The sequence below is a fragment of the Pelobates fuscus genome, chromosome 4, assembly GCF_036172605.1.
Source record: "Pelobates fuscus isolate aPelFus1 chromosome 4, aPelFus1.pri, whole genome shotgun sequence".
Lineage (NCBI taxonomy): Eukaryota > Metazoa > Chordata > Amphibia > Anura > Pelobatidae > Pelobates > Pelobates fuscus.
The window spans coordinates 85,082,745-85,107,865 of NC_086320.1; the positions used below are offsets into that span (position 1 = coordinate 85,082,745).

At 36.9% G+C, this 25,121-nt stretch overlaps 1 protein-coding gene across 1 annotated transcript in view; it reads left to right on the forward strand.

The window, feature by feature from the left end:
• The window catches only part of LOC134608506 (cytochrome P450 7B1), a 193,888-nt gene that overhangs the window by 136,166 nt on the left and 32,601 nt on the right, over positions 1–25,121 (forward strand). The window contains exons 3-4 of the mRNA XM_063451356.1: positions 22,834–23,430; positions 23,889–24,095. Coding sequence (XP_063307426.1) covers positions 22,834–23,430; positions 23,889–24,095 — 804 coding nt within the window. The remainder of the gene's footprint in view (positions 1–22,833; positions 23,431–23,888; positions 24,096–25,121) is intronic.

The following is a 25,121-nucleotide window of genomic DNA, read 5'->3' on the forward strand; positions in this document are numbered from 1 at the left end:
TGAAATTTGAATGCAGGGGTGTATTTGTGTGTAGTGTTAGTGTGTGAATTCTGAGATGTATGCACATATACAAGCACACAGAGATATATACACACTAAAACACACACACACACAGATACACAGACATACTGACACACACAGACATACTGATACACACACACACACACAGATATACTGACACAGATTTACTGACAGACACACAAACACACACAAACATACTGACACACATACACACACAGATATACTGACACACACAGATATACTGACACACACACACACACACACACACACACACACAGACATACTAACACACACTGACAGACATACACACACACACACACAGATATACTGACACACACAAAATGTACACTTTAAAAACCTGCTGGTGGCAGAAGGTGTTGGGAGTTGGGGTCTGGCTCTCTCGGCCAGCTCCCATCCACTCGGCCTACTCTTCTTTCCCGTGCGCTCCTCTCTTTGTGGGTGGAAGTGATGCGTGTCCGTCACTTCCTCACAGCCTGCTGCCAAAAAGCAAGGGACCCGCTCGCGACCGGGCTCCTGCTGACAGAAGCCCACCGGATGTCCCTTTGTGCACGGGCCATCCGGTGGGCCTCCTTAGTGTGCGGATTACCAGCCAGGTGTTAGAAATGGTTGAGGCCAGCGGGGCTCACTGTGCAGCTGCCCAGTTTGCCCCGCGTTAAAGACGGCCCTGCGTATATTAGCTATTATATTGTATATGTTCATGAGTAGTTTATGGTATTGTGTGTGATACATATGAATGTGAGTTGTGTATGGGGGCTGCTTGTGGAATTGCATGTGAGAGGCTGCATGTGGGGTTGTGTGCATGTATGTGGATTGTTAGTGGTGTTGCATTTGTGCGGATTATGTGTATGTTTGTGTGTGGGCTGTCCGTATTATTTGTATGAGGGGAGGGTTATTCTGCATTTCTGTGTATATCTACCAGTGTGGGTGGCTTCCCTGGGGTCCAGTGGGGACCAGGCCGGCCAGGTACATGTCAAGGACAGGAGCTGCAACTGCGAGTTGCTCTACTATTGTGTGGATTCCCATTCACAAGTGCTGGGAGGAAGTGATCTGAGATCACTTCCTCTATGTGCTGCAATGCATAAATTGAGGATTGTCCTTCACCACCTTTTCGGATTAGCAGATACCTGAAGTTTTACTGAGACTCCTGATAGGCCAGAGCCTGTTTGTCTCTAGCAGCCTTGAGTGCCGTGCAAAGACACCTCGAGTGCCGTGCATGGCACTAGTGCCATAGGTTGCCTGCCCCTGCCCTACACAAACACAGACATTGCATTCACTACACATACGGCATAACACAATGGATGTGGGAGTGGTTATGGTGGGGACAGGGCAGCATTTCATCCTTGGACTCAGGCAGCACAATGTCTTGGGCCAGCCCTGGTTTGCACAATGTATAGATAAAATTAGAATCCTACTCATATATGATCTAAAAGTTGATCACAGTGAATTTAGATAAGCCAGGTGGCCAGACATTGGGGGGGTCACGACACTTATAAATATAACCTATGTTTCAGGTCATTTTTCTAGAACCCAATGATTAAAGTAAGACTCCAAACACCATTACAACTTCTTCAAAATTAATGGTGTCAGGAGGTCCCAAGTGCTGGCTCACCATAAGGGGTTAAACTGTGCTGGAACAGTTTAACCACAAAGTCTGTGTTCTAGCACCGAATGTTCCTTTTTAGGCATAGCGTTTCCCTTTAACTTCTTGTAAAATTTGAATCACCACAGTTGCATGCTACATTGTTAGAATGCTGGTGGATGTGTAGTAATTCATCTCTTTGATGTTTGGATATATAAATGAGTGATATTGCAGCTTACAGCCAAAGTACTTTCCATCCAATTGATATAGCTTCACTGTGATTATGCAGGGTTTTATACTTTCTGTCAACACTGCATTTTAACCTGTGATGACTTCAATGACTTTTTACAATGATTAAGCATTAATTGACATATTTAAAAAAACAAAAAAAAAACATTACTGGTAGAAAATAGGCTTAAACTAGGTATAATGAGAAATACTCAGTGTTTGATGTTTTCTTTAAAAAATAAACAATATCTAACATTGACCCTTATACCAGTGGTAGAAATAACTGTAGAACCATCATTTGTGAAAAACCTGAGAAAAGCATGTAAGAAATATGTTATCTACAGTAAACAGGACGTTATAAAATAAGACAAAGAACCTTAACGACAGCATGACTTTAAAAATGACATTTTTAAATGTTACATTACATTTTATTAATGTAATGTTTAACATTGTTAAAATTTAAAGCTTCTCTATTCTACAGGCCTGCCCTTAATAATCGCTTTCTGAGTATTTTTGATATTCTGAAATGAAAATTCTGAAATGTTCTATAGTTACTTGTTCCTAGGACCTCAAGAGGGAAATATTAAATCTAAAGTAGCAGAAAAAAGTATGCATATATTATAGTATGCATATTACTATTTTAAAGGGGCACAGTCATTTGAGGAGGGCATGGCATCTAAACTTAAAAGAACACGATAGTGTTAGGAATAAAACATCCATGCAGAGCATCCCTCTACTGGCTGTTTGAGTGATAAGTTAGCAATGTAAACACAGTTTTTTTAACATTTAGCTGTAGTAATTCTGGTGCCTAGAATATCATTCCATGACTGTAAATTATGAGCTGTATAAGAGCATGACTTAGAGCATTAGCTCTGCATGGATACAAAATCCCGTAACAGCCTGCTGTCTGTGGCAATTGACTCCTTAACTACTATACTTTGCTCATGGGTACCCTCAAATATGCCTACCATGAAGAGATATAAAAAAAAAGAGGAAACTTGGATCCACCCTACAGAGTGAGGCATTCTAATCCCTGGAACACCTCATTCCTGGAACAACTCCTCCGCGGTTGAAAGGGTGGTTAAATTACATGACAAAAATGTTACTAAGGTAGACAGTGAACATATTTTATGGAAAATCACAGAGGTCCAAATTGACTTCAGAAATTTCAAAACGTGCCAGGTTGGGCACAAGATATAGGTCCTGGGGTAGTGGATAAATGGCATATTGCACAGTCTGTTGCTCTACATAATTTATTTTCAGCAGTTTCAGAGTGTAGTGGTGTTATAGAGACAGTCTCAGACACCGAGTGTAGTGGTGTTGTGGAGACAGGCTCACCCACCAAGTGTAGTGGTGTTGTGGAGACAGGCTCAGGCACCGAGTGTAGTGGTGTTGTGGAGACAGGCTCGGGCCCTGAGTGTAGTGGTGTTATGGAGACAAGCTCCACCATCCTCTATGTCAAAGTTGTGCAAGACTGCAGTCAATAACAAAAAGGATAAGGTGAGGCCTGATAGAAAGCAGTTGTTGTTGTTGTTGGGGGATTCTATCATAAGAGGTGTGGAGCTGGACAATAGTGGCCTTGTGAGATGTCTTCCTGGAGCTACTGCTCACAGAGACAGGAGACGTATTTGTAATATTGTTAAACGAGCAAAGGAATTGGATGTACTTGTCCATCTAGGGACAAATGACTTGGCTTGCAATGAATTTTCAGATGTAAAGGACGTTTTTGTGGTTTTGACAATGATATACGGCAGGTTGCTTCCACACTGTCATTCTCTGAAGTTCTGCCTGTGCATAACACTCAGAACGACAGGCAGATGCATATTAGGGGCTTTGACTTGTGGCTTGGTGAACGGTGAACGGTGTCAGGAGCAAGGATTTGGATTAATTTCTCATTGTAGCTCTGTTTTGAATGGAAATTAACTGTACAAAAAAGGTTTGCATTATTCTCAAAAGGGAACAAATATTCTCAGTGTGCAGTTCAGAGGATTTGCTAGGATGTATTTAAACTAGGAGGGAGGGGGGGGGGGGGCAAAAGGGTGATGAAACCTCAATCCAATTGGCCCCAAAACAAGGACAGAAGGTGCCTGTAGCAAGTTTGTTAAAAACATGATAAGCTTGGAGTCATGTCTACAAATGCTCGCAGTTTAGGGAATAAGATCCATGAACTTCTGGCAATAATGGCAACTGATAATGTAGATTTAGTCGCTGTTGCTGAGACATGGTATAATGAGAAAAATGACTGGGTTAACGTTAGAATTTGGTAATCACACAGTAACTCGTGTAGGTGTGATTTATAAGCCCCCAAGACAAATAAAATAATTAGACAATCCACTAGTTGAGGAAATAGCTAAAATGACAATGAAGGGGGAAGTTATCATCATGGGTAACTTTAATCTTCCTGGTGTGAACTGGAAAACCAAAATAGCTGTTTGTGCCAGGAGCATACACATTCTAAACGTACCACTGAGACTGTCTCTAAAACAAGTCATTGAGGAGCCAACCGTAAAGAGGCCATACTAGATTTAGTGTTCACAAATGGAGATTTGGTATTAGATATTACTGTAGGTGAAAGTTTAGGATCCAGTGATCATCAGTCAGTGTGGTTTAATATAAGAATAGTGACTGAGTCCCACCACACAAAACCAAAAGTTTTAGACTTTAGAAAGACAGACTTTTCTAAAATTAGAATATGTGTAAAGGAGTCATTATCAAACTGGAGCAGTTTAAATGGAGTCCAAGAGAAATGGGATTATTTAAAAGTTGCACTGCTGAAGGTAACAGAAAATTACATTAAAATTTAAGAAACCACTGTGGTACTCCGCAAATGTGGCCAAAATAGTAAAAAAAAACAAAAGTTTAGCATTTAGTAATTATAAAACCAGAGTGAGGATAATAGACAGATCAATAAGATTAGGCAGAAAGAGGCTAAGAAAGTTTTAAATCACACACAGAAGAGAATATAGCACAGTCAGTAAAAAAGGGGGACAAAATATTTTTTAGATACATAAATGAGGAAAGGAAAGTAAAACAAGGATTAAGTAGATTAAAAACAAAAGAAGGAAGGCATGTAGAAGAGGATACAGGTCTAGCTGACTGCCTCAATTAATATTTTTGTTCAGTATTTACAGATGAAAATTAAGTAAAGGGGCCTCAGTTAGGAAAAAGGACAAATGAGTCATTTGTTGAATGTGAGTTTACAGAGGAAGAGGTTCTATTTCAACTGTCAAAATTAAAGACAAATAAGTCAATGGGACCTGATAGAATACACCCAAAGTTATTAAAAGAGCTTAGTGGCGTACTAGCAAAACCATTAACAGATTTATTTAACCAATTATTGTTAACAGGAGTAGTCCCAGAAGATTGGAAGTTAGCGAATGTTGTGCCCATTCACAAGAAAGGTAGAAGGGAGAAATCGGGCAACTATATGCCAGTAAGCCTTACTTCAGTAGTGGGGAAAGTGATGGAAACCATGTTAAAGGGTAGATTTGTTAAACATCTAAAATCACATGGATTTCGAGATCAGAGACAACTAAAATTATAGATCAGTGTGGTACAGTAGACATTGCTTACCTAGATTTCAGTAAGGCTTTTGACACTGTTGCACATAGAAGGCTTATCAATAAACTGCAACTTTAAGTTTGGATTCCAATATTGCTGAATGGGTAAGGCAGTGACTGAGTGACAGGCAACAGAGGGTTATAGTCAATGGAGTATATTCGAAGCATGGTCTTGTCACCAGTGGGGTATCTCAGGGATCTGCACTTGGAGGTACTTAAAGGTAGGCAGACAATGTAATAGAGCAGCAGGAAATGCTATTAGAAAGCTTGGTTGTATAGGGAGAAGCATTAGCAGTAGAAAGAGTGAAGTGCATATGTCATTTTACAGTACTATGGTGAGACCTCACTTGGAGTATTGTACGCAGTACTGGAGACCGTATCTCCAGAAGGATATTGATACTTTAGAGAGAGTTCAGAGAAGGGTTACTAAACTGGTTCATGGATTGCAGGATAAAACTTACCAGGAAAGGTTAAAAGTTCTTAACATGTAGGAAAGATGAGATGGGGGAATGGGATAGAAACATTTAAATACATAAAGGGTATCAACACAGTAAAGGAGGAGAATATATTTAATTAGAGGAGCAAAGGTTTAAAAATGTCAGGAAGTATTTCTTTACTGTGAGGGTAGTGGATGCATGGAATAGCCTTCCAGCTGAAGTGGTAGAGGTTAACACAGTGAAGGAGTTTAAGCATGCGTGGGATAGGCAAAAGGCTATTCTAGCTATAAGATAAGGCCAGGGACCAATGAAAGTATTTAGAAAACTGGGCAGACTAGATGGGCCAAACGGTTCTTATCTGCCGTCACATTCTATGTTTCTATGTTTCTATGCTATCGTGAAAGATTTTACAAATTATTACAGGTATTGCTGGTGGTAGTGTTTTGATGCTACCCTGGAGCAAATGCTATTTGATTATTTTCGCTTTCTGCCCCCTCCCTTTTTGACTATTTGCAGTATATGAACAGTGTGTTCAAGTTATTTAGTGCCAACTCCTTGGTAGAGCTGTGCCTTGTAATGTGAACTTGTGAACTTTATAAAGTTTGACAATTTAAAATCAAGGAATCCATGCTATACAATAGCAGGTAGGCTCAAATTTCAGAACTCAATACTACAACTATTTCAAGCCTGTGAAGGAGAATGTGATATTCTTGTCATTGCAACCGAATATTATTATTATTATTATTATTACTGCTATTTATAAAGCGCCACCAGATTCCGCAGCCCTGTACAATTAGTGGAGAAATATACAATATGCACAGACAAATACAAGCGGTAGAGAGAGCCCTGCCCGTAAGCTGATATCTAGCCATTGGAGCTCTTTTATACAAAGTGCTTGGCTAGATGGCCCGTGAGCTTACAATCTAAAGATCACCATGTTCTATGATCCATAGGTGATCCAATAAGTGAATGAAGAACCCACTATTTTACAGAAAATGCCCACTACCAAGTGCCTGCAGAAATACTATGGTTGGTGCAAAAAGCTGTCATGAGGGGCTGTATTAGAGAACTAGCTTCCTTCAGTAAACAATGCAAACTTTAGCAGCTTACAGAGCTTAAAGGAGAACTATGTAGAAATATGACATATATCTGATCCCATACTGAACAGAATTACAAGCAGGTCAGTGATCTCTTAAAATGTTATTGCTTAAAGAAATAGCTAATAGTCTAGTGTGGTCTTAATTGAAATTTAAGACAAAGCAAATTAATTGCAAATTATTTAACATTTTTGGATGTACTTTAAAAGAATTAATTGGTTTGAAAAATATTTTATTATTTGGTTATTTCTTTATTTATTGATATTTTTTGCATAATATGTTCTTTACATTTTAATAGTTTGAAAAAATAATATTCAAAGTTTATCAAAAAATATTAAATCATTTGAAAAGCACATGTTGCAAGGAACTCCTCTTGTGTCCTAAAATCCATAAATGTAGACTATGGCTTCAATTTAATATTGCTGCATAAGTTTTCCAAATTATTTAATATTTTTTTGATAAACATCTAAAATTAAATTTTCAACATACTAAAATAACAAGCAATATGTCAGATATTAAAAGTTATAGCAATATAATAAAGAAAATATCAAAATATTGCAAAATGCTTTTTTTTTTTATCCAAAAATATTAAATCATTTGTAAAGTTTATCCAACAATATTAAATCAAGGCCTATATTAGTTCCTTATATAACCACACTCCAAATCACAATAACAATACCTACATGTAGAGGCTTCAAACCTTTTTTATATCACTTGATCTTGACCTCTAGAATGTAAGCTCATTGAGCATTGCCCTCCACCTCTCTGTTCCTGTACATCCAATTGTCTGGTTAAAATTACATGTCTGTTAGTCCACCCATTGTACAGCGCTACGGAATGTGATGGCGCTATATAAATAATAAAAAAATAATAATAATAATCATGCTCCAGAGTCAGACCTGTGTGCTCTCAACTTGCATATCATTCTGGATAACATTTGAGCAACCACAACCTCCTTGAAGAGTGATAAAATGTGAAGTCCAGATTGATATGGAAAGGCATATTATATATTTTTTACATAAATACTTATTCTGCATCTCTTATCCTTCTAAAATAAAATATTCCACCAAGAACCCTTTATGATCAATAATGTTTTAATACCTAAAGAGTGGAAAAAACAATACTCAAATTGCAAGTTATAGGATCATTTTGCTCTTTAATCCAGATGTTAAAATTGTGGTGCAGATATTGGCTGATGTACTGGACTTTAACACAATATTGTCCATCTGGATCGGGTTAGTTTCATACCAAGTAGACAAGCATAATACAAAAAGTGAGATGTGCCAGCCTTCTCTGGTAAGCAGCTTTCAACAAAGCACCTTCTTGGCTCTTCTCTGTGGGTGCAGAGAAGAGGTTTTATAGACTACAGTGGCCATACATATTTAGTCTTCTTACTTGCCAAGTTAAGTCACATACTTTCACCAGAGAGTCCAGCCAGATACTGGCTCTAGGAGTGTAACTACCCAATTTCAATGTAGAAAAGAGTTAAGTCACTTTTGTTCCTGTCCATGCAGCCCTAGCCACACCTAACCTGCCTGTGACTGACACAGCCTGCATGGAAAAAAGGTTTAATTTTCAATCAGATGTTAAGTTACTTTAAATGTTTTTATCGCATTCTATGTAAATTGAACTTTAATCACATAAAGGAGACTCTTGCAAGGTCTAGCACGCTATTAACAGTGCAGGAGATACAGGTGTATATACAATGCCCTCCAATAAAATTGGTACCTTTAATAAAAATTAGCAAAAGGGTGTGGAAATTGTCTTTATTGTTTTAGATTTTGATATTTTGTTTAAAAATACACAAAAATACTCTGCTGTCATGAATATAAAACAATTGCAAAAGCAACACAGGTTTATAAAAAATATATATATTTTTGGTAAATATTTGTAAAAAAAAATGTGTAGCACAATAAATGGCACCCTTTTAGTCAATACTTTGTGCTACCACCTTTTGCCAAGATAACAGCTCTGAGTCTTCATCTATATGCCTGATGAAGTTGGAGAATACATGGCAAGGGATCTGAGACCATTCCTCCATTCAGATTTTGAGGCATTGTGATTTTTGTGTTGACTTTGATGTATGGTTTGGATCTGTAGGAAGATGGATCTGTTGGAAGATCAAAACATTGCCAATTCTATGCTTTCTGGCAGAGGCTGTCATATGTTCATTTAATATCTGTGGATATTTGATTGAGTCCATGATGCCATGTATCGTAACAACATTTCCAGTCTATTCGCAGAAAAAACAGTCCCAAAATATTAAAGAGCCACCACCATATTTAACCATGGGCATGAGGTAATTTTCCATATGGCTACCTCAATGGGTACTACAAACCCACCTCTGGTATTTATTGCCAAAAAGCTCTATTTTGGTTTCATTTGATCATAGAACCAGAACCCGTGTGCAGTTTTAATAGTGTCCATCTACCTGAAGGTACTTGAGTTTATTTTTAGATGATACTTGTGGTGATGTAGGTGACATTGGATTGTAGATTTAAAGACTGTATGACTTCCAGACGTAACTGACTTCTGCAGTTCTCCAGCTGTGATCCTTGGAGTTTTATTGGCCACTTGAGGGCATTCCTCCTCACAATGCCCTCAGACAATATAGACATACATCTTCTTCCAGGTTGATTCATAACATTTTTAAATAAAAATAGATTGATATAATAGATCAATACCACAAAAAAAATATATCTAAACAAATATAATAAAATTATCAGTGGTATATGGTTATATAAAAATTCACACTAACATAAAAAGTATAAAAACAAATCGGTAGTTACACTCTGATTTAGTTCAGCAGAGTCCATTTAAAGTCCTTTTACATGAACAACAATCAGGAATCAACAATCAGGAATAAGTCTTGTACTGAGGAAGCAGTTGCACAGCGAAACGCGTCTTGGCAGAGGAGGACGGAGCTACTACTGCACTTTATACCTATATGGACTACTTTTTTATTTTCTAGTATTGTGATAATTTTATATATATACTTTTTTACTTTAGCTAATAAATTATTTATATTTGACTGCTGCATCCTGCATTTTGTCCGGTACAAAGGGGGAAGTGTCACCCCAATTTGACACCAGGTGTACAAACTCAGAGCCGAGGACAAATAGGCTCTAAATAAGGTGAGCAATTTTCGCTTTCATTGCAATTTACCTATAGAAATTTTCCTTGAAAATACTACACCCAGAATCCGGTCTCTCTTTTTTATATCCATATGGTGGCAAGACAAAAAGAACGGAAGAAAAAAAGAGGGGTTAAGCTGTCTACCTTAAAGACACGGAGGCCTGGAAGTTTAGAGCCTAAAAACTAAAAAGGCTCTAAAGAATGTGAGTAATATTATACTCACACTTAAGATCAGTCACTATATACATACAATATTGCACTATTATTTTGTATCTTGTTTTCTTTTATATTTCATATATACCCCCGCAAGCTAACCAATTTGGGGTGAGTTATCCATATTATTTACTAAGCGCTGCACTCTAATCTGAGACCCGGAAAGTGGAAACACTAACCGGATCCCAAGAGATTTCGTTTTTGGTGTTGTTTTATGGTGGGATATTGGGAATACCCACAGAGTGTCCACAGCAGCTGAAACCTACGTTCATCACAAAATCCCTTACTAAAGCGCCTTTTTCCACACCTTTTGTTGTTTACAACAATCAGGAATAAGTCTTGTATACTGTGGTTATTTACATGAAGTGGTCTGCCCAGATGGTACAGAATGAGTAAAAGCCTAACATTTTACTTTCAAACTGCAGCCTATTTTCAGTAGGTATCAAAACATAAAAAGTGTATGTGAAGAAGCCTCGAAACAATGTCCCAAAGCAAATTCAGGTTACGCTTAGTTTTATAGAAGTAGATAGTTGCTAAACACTGCTATCACAATGAGAGTTATCTCTACACTATTAAAAGGTCTTGAAGTTGCCTTGCAAGAGTATCACAATACAGGTACACAATCTTTATTAAACGGGGGAAAAGGGCTGCGCTAAAAAGTAAGATACAGTAAAATACAGTGTAAACCAGACCAAATGGTCACAATCCAATAGTAACGGAAAACGTAAGTCTTTTGAACCAGGTGAAAAAATTATCTGTGGAAAAATATATATATCTTTGAAGAGAGTCTTTGCAGATAATAAAAAATATACAATGAAAAAATTGATAAAAATGATAAAAATGAATAAAAATAGTCTCACTGATATAGCTTGGTGGGATATCTGTACAGTCCTCAGGAGTTGATCCGTCCGGGTAGTAGGATGATCCGTATATGTGGAGACAAAATAGGAGACACGACAAACTGCCAATAGTGAAGAATTGCGGCTCCAAGGATAAAATGAGAAAATAATATGATAATACACTCACATTTGTAGGAGCTTTGGACCAGCTCTAGACTTATAGGCGTTGCAGCGGTATGATCCCCGCTACCAGGATATACTGGAGAAAACGTCTGTCGATCCAACCTTGGTACTCCGGAATGTATTGAAAACAACAATAGTGCTCTCAGTAGGTAGGGTATGTAAAGTAACAGTAAATAAAATATACTTACAAATATAGAGCAGGAAATACTGCTCTATTAATAGGGCGCTGGTGGAATAATCCCCACCTGGGATTTCTTTGGATCAGGATCCGAGTATGAGAGGTAAAAATAGTAGTGGTTGTAGAATAAAATAATAATAAATAATAATGGGAAAAAATAATATATATATAAAAATAAATATAAAAAATATATATATATATATATATAAAAAAAAAGGGAAAATTAAATTATAAAACTGCCAGGAATAATAAAATAGTTGGTCAAATAAAGTAGGAGTTGGTCCTATAGAAAAGGTAACCAAAATCACTTTTATTATTAAAATACACAATTTAAAACCATTAACGCGTTTCACCTAAACAGGCTTTTTCAAAATGGTAACGGGTAAAATGGTTTCCCCCGTTTTTTCATCTCCAGTCTGTTTTTAGGGTTTTGTGGGATTCCCTAATTAGGGTTGCAGCTTTTTCTGTTATTGAGCGCAGACTCTTCTCTTTGTTTTTCTCTTTGTTTTACACAATCTTTATTAATTGAATAAAAAATATGCTTACAGGAAGGCTGCTGAAATGTGCCCATACTGCTGATGCAGTTCACATCCGAAGAAGATACCATATCTCACATCCATTGCAAACCTACTTTGATGCTCTCAGTTTCCACCGGAAATTATGCTTTCTATGGTTACCTGACACATTTCATCTTTGTTTTTGGAGACTTTCTTAATTTTTGCGCTGAGTTAGTTCTCATTTTTATAGCCTTTCCACTTTGATATTTGTTTGAATCAAACAATTAACTCTATGTCCCCATCTTCTGGAAGGGGATAAAAAAAAAAAAAAGTCCTACATTCTTTAAAATCAAAGAGGCATATTGCCCAAACATTGTATAAATGCAGAAAATACCGAAATGTGTCTTCATGAACATAACCTGAACCAATTAAGTTGTAGAGATTAAAAGATACAGTGTTAATAATATTACAATGTTGCATATGAAATAGATAATAAATGAGCTGGAAATTAAATTAGAAAGATTTAAATTGAGAAATCGTAAAAAGACAGGTAAACCAGTCTAAAACATGTCGTAAACCAGTTAATACCGTAATAATACCACACTTATGTATATAAAGTAGATAAAAAATTAACTATATATATAGTATTAACATATATACATAGTTACTATATATATATATATATATATACATAGTTAATACAATGTTAAACAAAAATCTGCACACCAGTCAAGCCATAAGACTTGCTTTTCCCACAGAAATCCCAAATCTGCAGTGATGTTACTACCGCAAAGGGTGGGAATATGCAAATTAGTTTAACAAAGAATCACATTTTTGCCTCATTCCATTTTAAACATGGATTCCTTTTAATCTGTGTTTGCTGTATACAACAGCTTGGAACACAATTTAGGAAAATATATATAAAACAAGATCAAAACAGGAGTACTCTCTTGGTTTTCTAAATGTATTTCAAAAAGTATTCACCACCTCTATATCAACGTTTTGACCCTTCAGGGTATATAAACAGTGAATCTTACAAGAAATGCCATATTTTAAAAACTACGTTAAGCCTTTTTGGTTGAATAGTATCAAGAATGAAAATCCATTCAATCTCTTCTTGTGATAAGATACAGAGGTGATTGCCTCCTCTCAAAGTAGCATCTACCTGCTTAATCCCTGTAAATTCTATGAGGCAAGGGTCACGTTTGTGAAATTTGTCAAAGTATGCCAAAACACTGTGGTTCTATTATGGAGTGGTCTACAAGTTCTGACCACATATACCAATCCACAGGGACATTAAATAATAGATATTATTTTTTTACTTTTGCAACTAATATATTCCTTAATTTTGAACATTGTCTCAGGGTTAGATTAGAATACGTTTTTGTAATGATCCACTTGTTTCGCATAGCTTACAATCACCACATCTGTAGAAGCCTCTCACTACCTATTTTTTTCTATTGAAGCCTGAAATTCATTTTTGCTTACTACTGGAATATAATCTTTGGTTTATCCTCCAGGATTCCTTCAAGTGCTATGTTCTTCTTCAATAGATCCCAATGTTTGTTTATAATTATTGTTATATTTTCTCTGTTGTAATCCAGGATGAGGCAAAGTTTTCCATTTTCATTTTCTGTAATCTGCTGTTTCTCTTTCAATATATCTTACCAATTTATACAAGCATTCTGTTTAAAAAGGAATGAATTCATCCATCCTACTAATTCTTTTCCACAAATGTATTTTCCATAGCTTCCACTTGTTCCTCTTACTTAATCATTTCCGAGCAATTTCTTTTTATTCTTCTCATTTCATTATTAGGGATATTTTCCAGCCATCTTGGAAGGTGACAATTCTTCTGTAGTATCTAGCTATTTACATCTACTTCCTTAGACATTTTTGTGTCAATCTTATTCTGGCTGATATATACATACTTATCTAAAAATTCTATATTTGTCTTACTCCACTTGTTATTGAGCTATATGCCCCAAGTGTTCTGATTGAAGTAGATTAAAAAAATGCTCCAGTATGTTTGAAGTGTCACTCCAAATCATTCAAATTTCATCAATGTACCACTTTTAGGTCACCAGGTGTTTGTTCCACAAGGGCAGTTGCTATACGTATTCCTCCTCCCAAGCTTCCTTAAATACATTGGAAAAACTTGGTGCAAACCTGGTGCCCATAGCATTACCTTTTATTTAAAGACAAATTTGATAGTCAAACCAAAATAATTATTTTTCAGAATAAAATGAATGGCTTCTATTAAAAAATCTATTTGAAGAATGCCCATGTTGTCAGTGTTCTCTAATGCTCTTCTAACAGATTTGCACCCTAGATCAAAATCTATATTAGTGTATAATGAAGAGACATTACTAGTGACCAGGATCATATCTACCTTCCATTAAGATTGTTCCAAGAATCTCAGAGAGCTTCAGGTATTTTTCAAGTGGGATTTAGTCTTCCTCACATAGGTTTGTAGAAAGGTATCAATATATTGATACATGTTTAAGGCTTGACGACGAAACATTGTATATAATTTTGTTCTCCTGAATAAAACCTTCCTATTTGCAGTACTCTGTGAAGGCTTTGGAGTTTGACTTTGATTACTTCTAAGGAACTGCGGATCCCTTCCATGGTGCTCCAGGTGTCTTAGCAAACTCTATTGGGTTCCATAAGAGCAACACTACCTTTGTCATTGTATTGAGATAGGTTAGGTGTTGGGGAATTGATCCCTGAAATAATAGGCCAACCTTAAGAGGTTATCTTTGGTAAACAATAAAAATTTAGAATTTTGGGGAATTTGTTGAGAATAAAATTATACTCATTTTTATTCAGTATTCCATTGGTCAATCCTTTATCCAAACGGTCTTGTAATTTCCTAATTTTTGTTTGTAAGTTAGATCCTGAGATAGAGTAAAATAAGTTTTTAAATCATCCAAAATCTCATAGATTTAGTATATTGCTCTTTAGAAAGGATCACAATTCCCCTTCTTTTGTCCACTGGCTTTATGATCAGCTTTTCATCTTTTCCAATTCCTTCAAAGCTTTTCTTTCTTCTTTGGTGAAGTTATCCCTCCTGTAATTTCTTCTTTGAAATTTGCCTATGCCTTGAATCACCAATTCCCTAAATAGACCCATTTGTGTGGTCATCATATGTTGAGGGAAGAATTTTGAAGTAAGTTTCACTTCAATGTGTTTGAAAGAGTTTGTGACAGCGACGTTATCAGCAATCATATCTATTATATGCCATCCTTTCTCTTCTTTCATTTTTTTTTTAAACATAACTTCATAAGAAATTTCCGGATATCAAAATAACAATTGATATGGTTTAATTCATTTATAGGAACAAACTGAACTAGGGTATTGCTAACTGAAATCCATAAAAGATTAAACATTCCTTTCATTTTTACTTCTTCATTTCTTTCACTTTTCTGATTCCCCCTTCCTCTACATCCTTAAAGTTTCCATGTCTTTTCCTTGTTCTTTGGGGCCATTGTGCAGGGCCAGACTGGGAACTAAAAGCAGCCCTGGAAAAAAATTCTATACCAGCCCAATAATGTGTCGCGCCAGCATAGTGTGCTGATATAGATGGTGAAAAAATAAAATTGAAAACTATTACTCCAACGAAAGAACGCATATAGGGCTTCAAAATAAACAAGAGCACCTTTATTTTAAGCAGACGTACATTTGCATGTAATCAATTTTTCAGTACAACTACTTTGGCCTATTAAGGACATTTTAGTAATGGGACTGAAATGGTGAATGTATGCGGTTGCACAACTGAATTGTTTTTTTATCTTGTTCATTTTGAAGTTCTGTGGGTGCGCTCTTCACTTTGAATATGTTATTGTGCATGAGTATGCAACTAGCAACAAGATTGGGCCAATACGTGCTCATTACATATATGTATATATTAATGACATTTATGTGTGTATTATGCATATATAATATATTATATAGGCATAATTATATATGTTACTAATACACAAATCAATATACATGCACACACATATATATATATATATATATATATATATATATATATGTGTATTACTGTCAGGATTACATAAATTATGTTACTATTACGTTTACCTCGTTTAGTGTATCTTGTCTCCAATTGTCTCCTTTTTGTCTCTTACAGCTACCCTTATGTATCTTTTATTTCATCCCAGCCCCTGTGTGTTTCTTTTTACCCTTCTCCAGCCTCTGTATGTCTCTTTCCCCCAGCCAATTTTGTGTATGTCTTAGCCCAAGCCCCTTTGTCTCTTTCTCCCCTTCCAAATCTCATCAATGTGTCTCTTTCTAACTCCAGACTCTGTGTGCCTCTTTCTCTTCTCCGAGCCACTCTGTGTCTCTTTTTCCCCCAGCCCAGCGTTGCCTCCCACAAATCTTGTGTCACTTTGTTCCCCTTCCCTTCTGTATGTTTTTTTGTCCCCCCCAACAAACCTTCTGTGTGTCTCTTTCTCCCCTCTCCTCCCTGTGTCCCTCTCCCCCCTCTCCTCCATTTTTCTCTTTTCCCATCTCCTCCCTATGTCTCTCTCTTACCCCTCTCTCTTTCCCCCCTTCCCCTATCTCTATTACCCCTCTGTTTCTTTGTCCCCCATCCCCTGTGTCTCTCTATTACCCCTCTGTCTCTATTTTCCCCCTTCCCTGGTGTCTCTCTATTATCCCATCTGTCTCTGTGTGTCCCCCCCTTCCCCTGTGTCTCTCTATTAACCCTCTCTTTGTGCCTCCTTCCCCTGTGTCTCTCTATTACCCCTCTCTTTGTCCCCCCTTCCCCTGTGTCTCTCTATTACCCCTCTCTTTGTCCCCCCTTCCCCTGTGTCTCTCTAATACCCCTCTCTTTGTAACCCCATCCCCTATGTCTCTATTACCCCTCTATTTGTCCCTCCCCCTTCCCCCTTCCCCTCTGTTTCTATGTCCCTGCTGTCTGCTGACGTTGTCACAGGAGAACTGAGGGAGGGGGCAGAGCTAACTACCATGCTCCTTAGCGGTTCCCATAATTCCCAGCACAGCCACATCATAGAGTAATCACTACTCTATGATGTGGCTGTGCTGGGAATTATGGGAACCGCGAGGGAGCATGGTAGTTAGCTCTGCCCCCTCCCTCAGTCCTCCTGTGCTGACAGCTGTACTGCTGTCAGTATCAGTGAGTGTGCTGCCGGACCGGTTAGGTGGTCGCCCGCCACACTCACTGATACTGACAGCAGTCATCCAGCACAGGAGATGGGGCTGCCGGCCACAAGGTGAGTACCCACTCAGAGAGTGCCGCCGGACCACCCACCCAGCGGCACCGACATGCGGCCGGCGGCCACGATATTATTAAAAATAGCTGCAGGGCTCCCTCTCTACAACCTTTAGCTGCATATCACAGCTATATTCCTGGGTCCCTCTGTGATGAAAGACTAAGAGAATTTGTCCTCTTGTTTAACTTCATATTTATACCCCTGCAAAACAGGAAGTCATGGTTGAACAATTTCCTGTTCCTGGTCACCCAGTTGTACTAAAAAATGTAAATTATCAATGGAAAATATACTTCAAATATATTGCTCTCATATGAATTCATAGGGGTGCAAATACTTGTACCACACATATTTAACAAAGATTTGTTTTTGATAAACCTGTGTTGCAGTTGTTTGACGTCCATGCGAGCAGAGTAATTTTAGGAACAAAAGATTAAAAGGTTAAACAATAAAGATAATTTTTCACAGTCTACTTTGCTCATATTTACAGAGGGTGCCAATATTAGTGGAGGGCACTGCACTGTATATCTCTCATGAACAGATCTGTTATCTGTCTATCTATCTATCTATCTATCTATCTATCTATCTGTCTGTCTGTCTGTGTGTCTATCCTAGTTCATTCTTTGCTGAATTCAAGTATTTTTTTTAGAAATGGCTACACATCTAAATAGTTGATGGAATCCGTTTTTTTTCTAAATTTCATTTGTGACACCTGTGGTTTTTCTTATTGTTTTGCATTACAAAAAACAGACAAAAGTACATTAATTTTAATCTTTTTTTTTAAATAATCATCTGCATTTCAGAAAGAGAGGCTTCTATTTTGAATTTCTAACAAGCAGATGGTGGACAGATGGTTCCTCTTAATAATACAAAAAAATTTACTGAAATTGTTTACATTGTAGATTGAAAGCTGGAAAGGCATATCATGGTTTAAAGGTTAATAGACTTTGAACTCACAGAATATATCTAAAAATGCAATGGCTTTATATATCAAGGTGTTCATATCACAGCTTGCATTTTATTAATTCCTTAATTGTATTATTGTTAATTTATTCCTTTGATAAAAAGTCAGATTTTTTTTATATCACGTATGCATTGTTCTACAAATGTATTTGAGGATATATAAATATATGTAAGAAGAAAACTTTACAATTCCATTCTAGTTTATATGCAAAAATGCAATATTTCGATCCTCATATCATCATTCACTCACTATACGCTTATTTGTATGTAAACCAGCTTCCAATGAGTTGTCAGCATCTCACGTAGCCCTACAGATTACCATCCTACTTCCTTTCTCGCACTATCCAAACACATTGTTGGCTTTAATTCATGGATGCTGTGCGTTAAGCCATTTGTTTTGTAGCTCTTTCTATTATCACCCCAAGGTTCTAATCCATTCTGCTACCTGCCAGAAAAAGACTGTTTAGCATGTGGTTGAAAAATTCGATCATTTTTAGATTAATTGAACCATATTTGCCTTTGTTCTGCCTGCTGCAGTGATTGCAGTATCCTGTATAGTAGACTTCCTTGAATGGTTCTACTGAAGTGCCAGTCTGGTTTATCATATCATCCAAGATTTATATTTTAGAGTGATGAAATTGCCAATGAAAAGGGGACAGTCTTGAAAAATATGGAATATAGGGCAACATTAAAACACAATTGTGATTATTTGTCTGATTTTACTTTGTGAAGGCACACACTGCCACATTAAACAATAACAGACACAGCTTGGGTCAATAAGGAAGTTATATGAATCATTCTTTGGTGCTAACACAATGGGGGAATTTATTTTCTTTCACAAAATATTTTGGAACAGATGGCACTTTTAACCATGACAGTGTTTGCTAGTGTGAACTAATTTGGATAAAAAATATTCTCACAAAAGAAACAAAATCATTACTTATTATTCATGGATAAAGTTTCCCATTCAAATGCAGAAACAAAAAAAAATCTCTCTTGACCTCCTACAAGAGGTTGTATCAAAGACAACATTTTCATTGGGGGAATTAAAAAGGTAGAAATTTGCTCAATTTAAAATTTCAAAGGTTCGCCTTAATCCTCTATCTTTACATTTATCTTTAAGAATAAAGAGTCCAACAAAATATTGTTTTATCCTATATTAAATAAAAGTGTTAGCACTATGTTTGAAAAAAAAAAACTGTTTCACAATCCAGGTAATTTACATATATTCTATGAAATAGAAACAACTGTATATGCACGTGTAAAATTTATTTAAAAATTACTTAAAACAAAGCAGCATCATATATATCACAGCATGTACTACTTCAAAATAAATAAATACTGAAATGTCCAAGAGTCCTTGGGTGGTTAATAGGGGGATATTATTGCCACACAGACCGGATCCACAATCTTGGAATGCACCGTTTGCAACAGTGACCACAGTACCTTAAGAAGATACAAAAAGATCCACATAGCGTAACACTGTATTTATTTCGGCAAATTAAAAAGCACCCTCTCCCTCAAAAGGAACCATTACAATAATATGTTGTATTACTTGTTTCCAAGGAACCACGAGTTAAGCATTGGTGTACTGAGACTTTACCGCCCGGTCCTCCTGTCATGCAAGCTCTGGCTGAATCTCCTAGCCGAAGAGCGATGCAATTATTTTATTATTGCTATTTATAAAGCGCACACAGATTCCGCAGCGCTGTACAATTAGCGGAGAAACGTACAATATACACATACAAATACTAGAAGAACTCCGGAGCTGGAAGCCAGAGCTGGAAGCCACTATTTTCCTACCAATCTGAACAATTGTACAGCCACTCGCACTTCAATGGGTTTCGTCCGTGTCATCGGGCTTTTTCAAGATCAAGATCTTGAAAAAGCCAGATAACATGGGCGAAACGCGTTGAAGCGCGAGTGACAGTACAATTGTTCAGATTTGTAGGAAAATTCAGTTATTATGCTCACAGGCAGACATTCATTTTTGCAGTCTTTTGCTATTGTCAATAAGTTGTGCAAAGTGGAATATATGGAAACTAAGGTATACTTTATACTGTTTAGTAGACTTGGACATTACATTTTCAAACAAATCAAGAGTCGTCCCAATTCCATAACACCAACAAATTGCCATATGACCAAACCATAGATTACACAACCGAATTGCCACATGGCCGAATTATAAAATAAACTAAACAAGAAATGAACAGGCTGGTTTTGTGATTCAGAGTTCTTCTGTGGCACCAAAAAAAAGACAATTGTTGGGAAAAAAATGATTGACAATCAGGGGGCAGGCACTAAATGTAGATTTTATTCTAAGATCGCATGAGAAGTGACCAAAAGAGGGTGCTGTACGATCAAAAACCTGATGTATTTTACAGTTCTGATGCACACACATCAATAGCTTCCTGGTACCTTATTATGACATCATATATGACTTGGAACCCTCCCATTAGCCTCCTGTTATAGTGTCAGCCCATGTCAGCCACACTTGTGACATTATGGTCCTCTGTGACCTATGACAACCCAGTAGAGGGTATATATACGTCCTGGTTCTTCTTTTTTCTTTGCCCTGTCATGGTTCTTGTTACCTGTGAGAGTGTTTATACTGTGTATTGCACTTCCTGTTTTCTGACCTCGGCTTCTGACCTCGACTATCCTTGCTCTCTGTTATCCTGATCTTGGCCTGACTATAGATTATGTGTATTTCTTTTACCTACACCTCGACCTGTCTTTAGTTTATTCTCTCTCTGCTTACAGATATTTCATGTATCTGTCTCAGGCACTAACCCGGCTACTCTAAGGACCGGTATGTACCTTTACAGTTTCCTTTAGGTTTGTGTGTTAGGGTAACTCTATTCCTGACAGTAGTTAAAATATATATAAAAAATAAATAAATATATATATATATATATATATATATATATATATATATATATATATATATATATATATATATATATAAAGAAAGAAAAGAAAAAAGACCCTGGACTCCTACTCACTGTTTTCTGACTAGGTGCACGATTGCACTAAGTATATAGAACAAGAAAATCAGCACTCCCAGGTTATTCTCAAATAACTCCTTTACTTGAAAAAAAAGTGTAAACAATGTAGACGTTTAAGTTCCACGTAGGATGAAAGTTCCTATGTGGAACTGAAACGTTGACATTTTTTACACTTTTTCAAGTAAACAAGTTATTTGTGAATTACCTGAGAGTGCTGATTTTCTTGTATATATATATATATGTGTGTGTGTGTGTGTTTTTTTAAATGTATTTATTTATTTTTATTTGATAAATATATAATGTATAATATATATGTATACACCTGTCCTAATCTTAACCCTAGACTTAACCCTACACTATCCCTAACCCTAACCTAAAATTGACCTTTACCCTACACTAATAGTAACCCTGACCCTATCCTTACAGCAACCTTAACGCACCCTAACACTAACCCTAATGCTAATCCTAACCCTCGCTCTTCTAATGTCACTACTGAAGGACTTTCCCAGCTCACACAGAGTTCTCTGTTAGTGCTCTGTACTGAAAGATTCCAGCATTGACTGCCAATTTATAGGCAGCTAAAGACTCAGGATAAAGCATAGAAGAAAAAGTAAAAGCTGTGAGGAAAACTACATCCTAACCTATTTAATCAGTTGAACACTTTTATTAAACTCACAGTTATGTGCAGAGGGTATGAATGTGTCAGAGAGCTCCACAGTAATACAATGCTCAGTAATGTCCAGTGTGATGTGTGTATGTTGTGTATAGGGTTGGCTGAGTGTTGTGAGTATGTTTGGGAGGGTTGGATGTGTATTTTGAGTGTATTTGAGTGTCATATCTGTGAGGGGTTGACTGTGTGTGATGTGTGGTTAGCTGAGTTTTGTGGGGAAAATGTGTGTTTGGGATGGATGAATGTGATGTGTGTGTATAGAGTTAGCTGAATGGGATGCCTGTGTGCATAGTATTGTATGTAGGTAAGGAAGTATAATCCCCGGAAGACTAGGGCATGTATAATCACTGGTCGCCCCATGGGAGCTTTAACCAGATCACTGGCAGTCTTGTGGGGGCATGCATGATCTGCATGTCTAGGGGGAGGGGGCAGACCACAGCAAATTGTCATTTCATGCTGCTCTCATTAAAGTAATCAGATTACTGATATGGTAGAAAAAGTGCAGACCACCTTAAGTGCTCCCTTACAGTCAGAGCGTGGGAATGCGAGGGAGATCTAAAAGTGGTCTTCACCTGCCAGAAGTGCAATCCCCCTACAGGTAATGCCACTCCTTTCCCGCATATCACCACAAGGCCATGTCCTTGGTGGATTTGTAGGGAAATCCAACCTTGGTTGTGGCTAGCACTGATTTATTGAAACTTTCTGTAGCGTTTTTGTTTTGTTAATTTAAATTTTGCAATTTTCATTTTATCCTGTACAATTTTGAAATTAATGAATAACCCATAGGTTTTTTTTTAACCAGTTTTTTTCTTATTTCTTCCTTCCATTCACATTATCATAACTTTGAGTCTTTTGAATCAAATATAGATTTTCCCATGCGATTATTAATGATATTGTATTTTGCTCTGATAGGGATAATAATGTCAGAAAAAGTGACAACCATGTTATGTTTTATCTCACACAGGCAAATATATTACTTTCATCATGGATCCGACCCAGTTTCAGTATGTCATTAAGCAAGCCAAGCATCTTGACTTCCGTGAGTTTGCTAATGAAATGGCTTCCAGAACTTTCGACTACCCACGCATAACAGAAGCAAAGTTCCCTCAGCTACGAGACAATATGCACAGAATATATAAAATCATGCAGGGTAGGGCATTGGACAAACTCACTGACAGCATGATGGGAAATCTACAACATGTATTCAAATGGAAATTCTCACAAGCAACAGATTGGAAAATAGAAAAAATGTACCAGTTCTGCTGTGGTATTATATTTGAAGCCAGTTTTATGACACTCTATGGAAAAGATCCTGTTGCAGATGGTCACAAACTTATTAGCGAAATCAGAGAAAATTTTACAAAGTTTGATGCCAAGTTCCCCTATCTTGTCATAAACATACCAATTTCGTTGCTAGGAGCTACCAGGAAGGTTCGTGAAGAACTGATACATATTTTCTTCCCTAATAAAATGGCAAAAAGATCGGAAGTTTCAGAACTTATCCAAACCAGAAAGAATTTGCTCGATCAGTATGATGTGCTTCAGGACCATGACAGAGCAGGTAGAAAACTTGAAAAATACTACTTGCGTTGCAAAATATAATTTACTATAGACCTTTGAAATAAAAAATCTAAATTGCGACCTTGAACATTTTTTTATGCTTCTTTTAATTGGCTAATGATAAAATGTTTTACTCTCAAACAACCGTCCATAATAATTGATTTTTTTTTTTTTTTTGTGCTGAGGTGGTAAAACAAGATATTTAATGGTTATAATGAGAATGAGATTATAACGGTGCTGCATATACTCCCCTTACTACATCAGCCCCCCTCCCACCGACATTACATTTTAAACTATTCTCATTAAGCAGAAAATTAGACTTCAGAAGCCTATTGGTTCTCATTAGCATTCACTGATCCTTGGCTAGGTCTGTGTCCTAACATCTTTTAATTAGCACACTGCAAATCTAATCAGTGTAATAAATGCTATTAATCTTCCTTTTCACTTATTTTCTCTCAGCACATCATTTTGCCTTCCTTTGGGCCTCTGTGGGGAACACGATTCCAGCAGCATTTTGGGCTATGTATTACCTTGTGAGGCACCCAGAAGCACTTGCTGCAGTGCGTGATGAACTTGACCATTTGCTGCAGTCAACAGGTCGAAAAAGAGGTCCCAACTATGACCTCCATATCACCAGAGACCAGTTGGACAGCCTGGTCTTACTAGGTAATGTATTTAGTTATTTATCTTTTTTTCTACATCAAACGAAGTAGCAGCAAAACTGAGGCCATCACACATTTCTGTTTACTGAGAAGGTGGAGGACACAGCTGCCTAATTGACATAATAATACCCATTTACATCAATTATAAATTAGGTAGTTTATATCTGCAGATACTTTCATTACATGTAAACATTGCAGCTCCAGCAATTAACAATACTAGGTAAGCAAAAGGCTAAATCAGAGCGTAGCATTTTTTTTTTAAATTGCATGCCTATTAATTTGTTTGATTCTTAGCATCTGTTAGAGAATCACACTTTTCAAATAATTCTTAATAGAACTATTGGAAAGGAGTTTCGCTCCCAAGTGACAATGGTAAGAATTTCTGACAGATTTTATACAAAGCTTACAAAAACACTGCTGTATTACGCATATTGTATTTATTTCTTTTTTGCTGATATCACTTCCTTTGGCCACAATTTCCACTAAGGAAATGTATACAGATATCAAAAGGTAATATAGTTCATGAATTATTTGCATTCCTGTGTGTATATTCATATTTCCTTCATGACGTATTCAGATACTTACATTCTGCGATTGTCGTGGGGATCACAAAATCAACAACACTGTCATACAAAACGACATGAATAATATATTCAGCCCCATCACCTATTAAAGGAACTATGCCTTCTGAAGCATTATAAATAGCATTCTTGAAATAGTAAAATATTAATCTAATGTTAATTTAATCAAGCTTAGTAATAAAACCTTTAGCGTCCATTGTCTCAGTGTTTACCCCTTAAGGACACATGACGTGTGACATGTCATGATTCCCTTTTATTCCAGAAGTTTGGTCCTTAAGGGGTTAAACCCTTAGAATCCCCAAAAACTTTCCAAAGGGAGATTTTTCAAAGCGTTCTAAAGAGCATTCCAAAGTTCTAAGAGTGCAGGAATCACCATGGACTCCAGTGGAATTAGCAGTGCTATTCCATTTGTAAGTCTTCCCTTTCTACATGTTTAATTAGCTTCCAGC